The sequence below is a fragment of the Siphateles boraxobius genome, unplaced genomic scaffold (genome assembly GCF_051911475.1).
Source record: "Siphateles boraxobius isolate OS27281-9 unplaced genomic scaffold, OSU_SipBor_1 137, whole genome shotgun sequence".
Lineage (NCBI taxonomy): Eukaryota > Metazoa > Chordata > Actinopteri > Cypriniformes > Leuciscidae > Siphateles > Siphateles boraxobius.
This window is the reverse complement of record NW_027508741.1, coordinates 2,322,501-2,325,000: the sequence shown is the minus strand read 5'-3', so window position 1 is coordinate 2,325,000 and position 2,500 is coordinate 2,322,501. Positions and strand designations below refer to the sequence as shown.

The 2,500-nt window shown below is 53.7% G+C and overlaps 1 protein-coding gene across 1 annotated transcript in view; it reads left to right on the top strand.

Moving 5' to 3' along the window:
* The window catches only part of LOC143738088 (CREB-regulated transcription coactivator 2), a 55,230-nt gene that overhangs the window by 49,162 nt on the left and 3,568 nt on the right, over positions 1 to 2,500 (top strand). Inside the window, exon 11 of the mRNA XM_077229980.1 lies at positions 1,874 to 2,167. Within this exon, the coding sequence (XP_077086095.1) occupies positions 1,874 to 2,167 (294 nt within the window). The remainder of the gene's footprint in view (positions 1 to 1,873; positions 2,168 to 2,500) is intronic.

Here is a 2,500-nt window from a genome sequence, read left to right as displayed (position 1 = left end):
CCACCTCGTCCTCGCTCGGCTCCATCACACAGGTACACACACACATACACACACACACACACACGCCAACACCACCCCAAACAGTTCTCGCCCACCTCGTCCTCGCTCGGCTCCATCACACAGGTACACACACACACACGCACACACACGCCGACACCACCCCAAACAGTTCTCGCCCACCTCGTCCTCGCTCGGCTCCATCACACAGGTACACACACACACACGCCGACACCACCCGAAACAGTTCTCGCCCACCTCATCCTCGCTCGGCTCCATCACACAGGTACACACACACATACACACACACACACACGCCGACACCACCCCAAACAGTTCTCGCCCACCTCGTCCTCGCTCGGCTCCATCACACAGGTACACACACACACACGCCGACACCACCCGAAACAGTTCTCGCCCACCTCATCCTCGCTCGGCTCCATCACACAGGTACACACACACACACACGCACACGCCGACACCACCCCAAACAGTTCTCGCCCACCTCGTCCTCGCTCGGCTCCATCACACAGGTACACACACACACACACACACGCCGACACCACCCCAAACAGTTCTCGCCCACCTCGTCCTCGCTCGGCTCCATCACACAGGTACACACACACACACACAAACACACGCAACGACACCACCCCAAACAGTTCTCGCCCACCTCGTCCTCGCTCGGCTCCATCACACAGGTACACACACACACACACACACACAAGCGCGCGCGCACACACACACCCACACGCGTACAAACACACACGCCGACACCACCCCAAACAGTTCTCGCCCAACTCGTCCTCGCTCGGCTCCATCACACAGGTACACACACACATACACACACACACACACGCCGACACCATCCCAAACAGTTCTCGCCCACCTCGTCCTCGCTCGGCTCCATCACACAGGTACACACACACACACACGCCGACACCACCCCAAACAGTTCTCGCCCACCTCGTCCTCGCTCGGCTCCATCACACAGGTACACACACACACACACACACACACGCCGACACCACCCCAAACAGTTCTCGCCCACCTCGTCCTCGCTCGGCTCCATCACACAGGTACACACACACACACACACACGCCGACACCACCCCAAACAGTTCTCGCCCACCTCATCCTCGCTCGGCTCCATCACACACACACACACACACACACGCCGACACCACCCCAAACAGTTCTCGCCCACCTCGTCCTCGCTCGGCTCCATCACACAGGTACACACACACACACACACACACACACACACACGCCGACACCACCCCAAACAGTTCTCGCCCACCTCGTCCTCGCTCGGCTCCATCACACAGGTACACACACACATACACACACACACCGACACCATCCCAAACAGTTCTCCCCCACCTCGTCCTCGCTCGGCTCCATCACACAGGTACACACATACACACACACACACATACACACACGCCGACACCACCCCAAACAGTTCTCGCCCACCTCTAAATAATACAATATTTCCAAAGCTTGAAATACATAGAATAATATTAAAAATATCAACATAAATTATATTCTCTCTCTCTCTCTCTCTCTGTGTGTGTGTGCGTGCGTGTGTGTGTGTGTGCGTGTGTGTCTGTGTCTCTCTGTGTGTGTGCGTGTGTGTGTGTGTGCGTGCGTGTGTGTGTGCGTGTGTTTCTGTGTCTGTGTGTGTGTGCGTGTGTGTGTGCGTGTGTGTGTGTGTGTGTGTGTGTCTCTCTGTCTGTGCGTGTGTGTGTGTGTCTGTGTCTCTCTGTGTGTGTGTGTGTGCGTGTGTGCGTGCGTGTGCGTGTGTGTGTGTGTCTCTCTGTGTGTGTGTGTGTGTGTGTGTGTGTGTGTGTGTGTGTGTGTGTTTGTGTGTCAGGGTGTGGCTCTGGACACCAGTAAGCTGCTGGTGGATCAGAGGTCGTCTCAGTATTCTTTCGGGCAGCAGGTTCAGAAAGGTCTTGTTCCTGCGCAGACACACACACACACACTCACACACATGCTCCGCCCGTCATCACAGACCGCACAGCTTCATCTACACAACATGCAAAACCTGCACAAGACGCAGAACTTCCAGCAGCAGCGGCCCAATCAGAAGCAGAACCCGAGTGTGTGTGCGGCCGACGCTCCGCTGGAGGAGCAGAACCGCATCAGTGACCTGGAGCTGTACAACGTGAGTCACACACACACACACACACACACAGACACACACACGAGTTACAGGATACTGGTGAATACACTGGGATTCGCATTGTTACTCTCCATAAATATGATTTCACTCCTTATTATAGTCAAGTCTCCTTTATTTATACAGCGCTTTTTACAGCACAGAGTTTCAAAGCAGCTTTACAGAGATAACAGGAAAATAATGCAACAAAGTTTGTTTCAAGAAGGAAATAGCGTCACAGTCCAGATTCAGTGAGTTCAGTGATGGTTTATTTTTGTTGTAAAAAAGTTATTAATTTAGTTCATTTATAGATATAGTCAAGTCAAGTCAATTTATTTA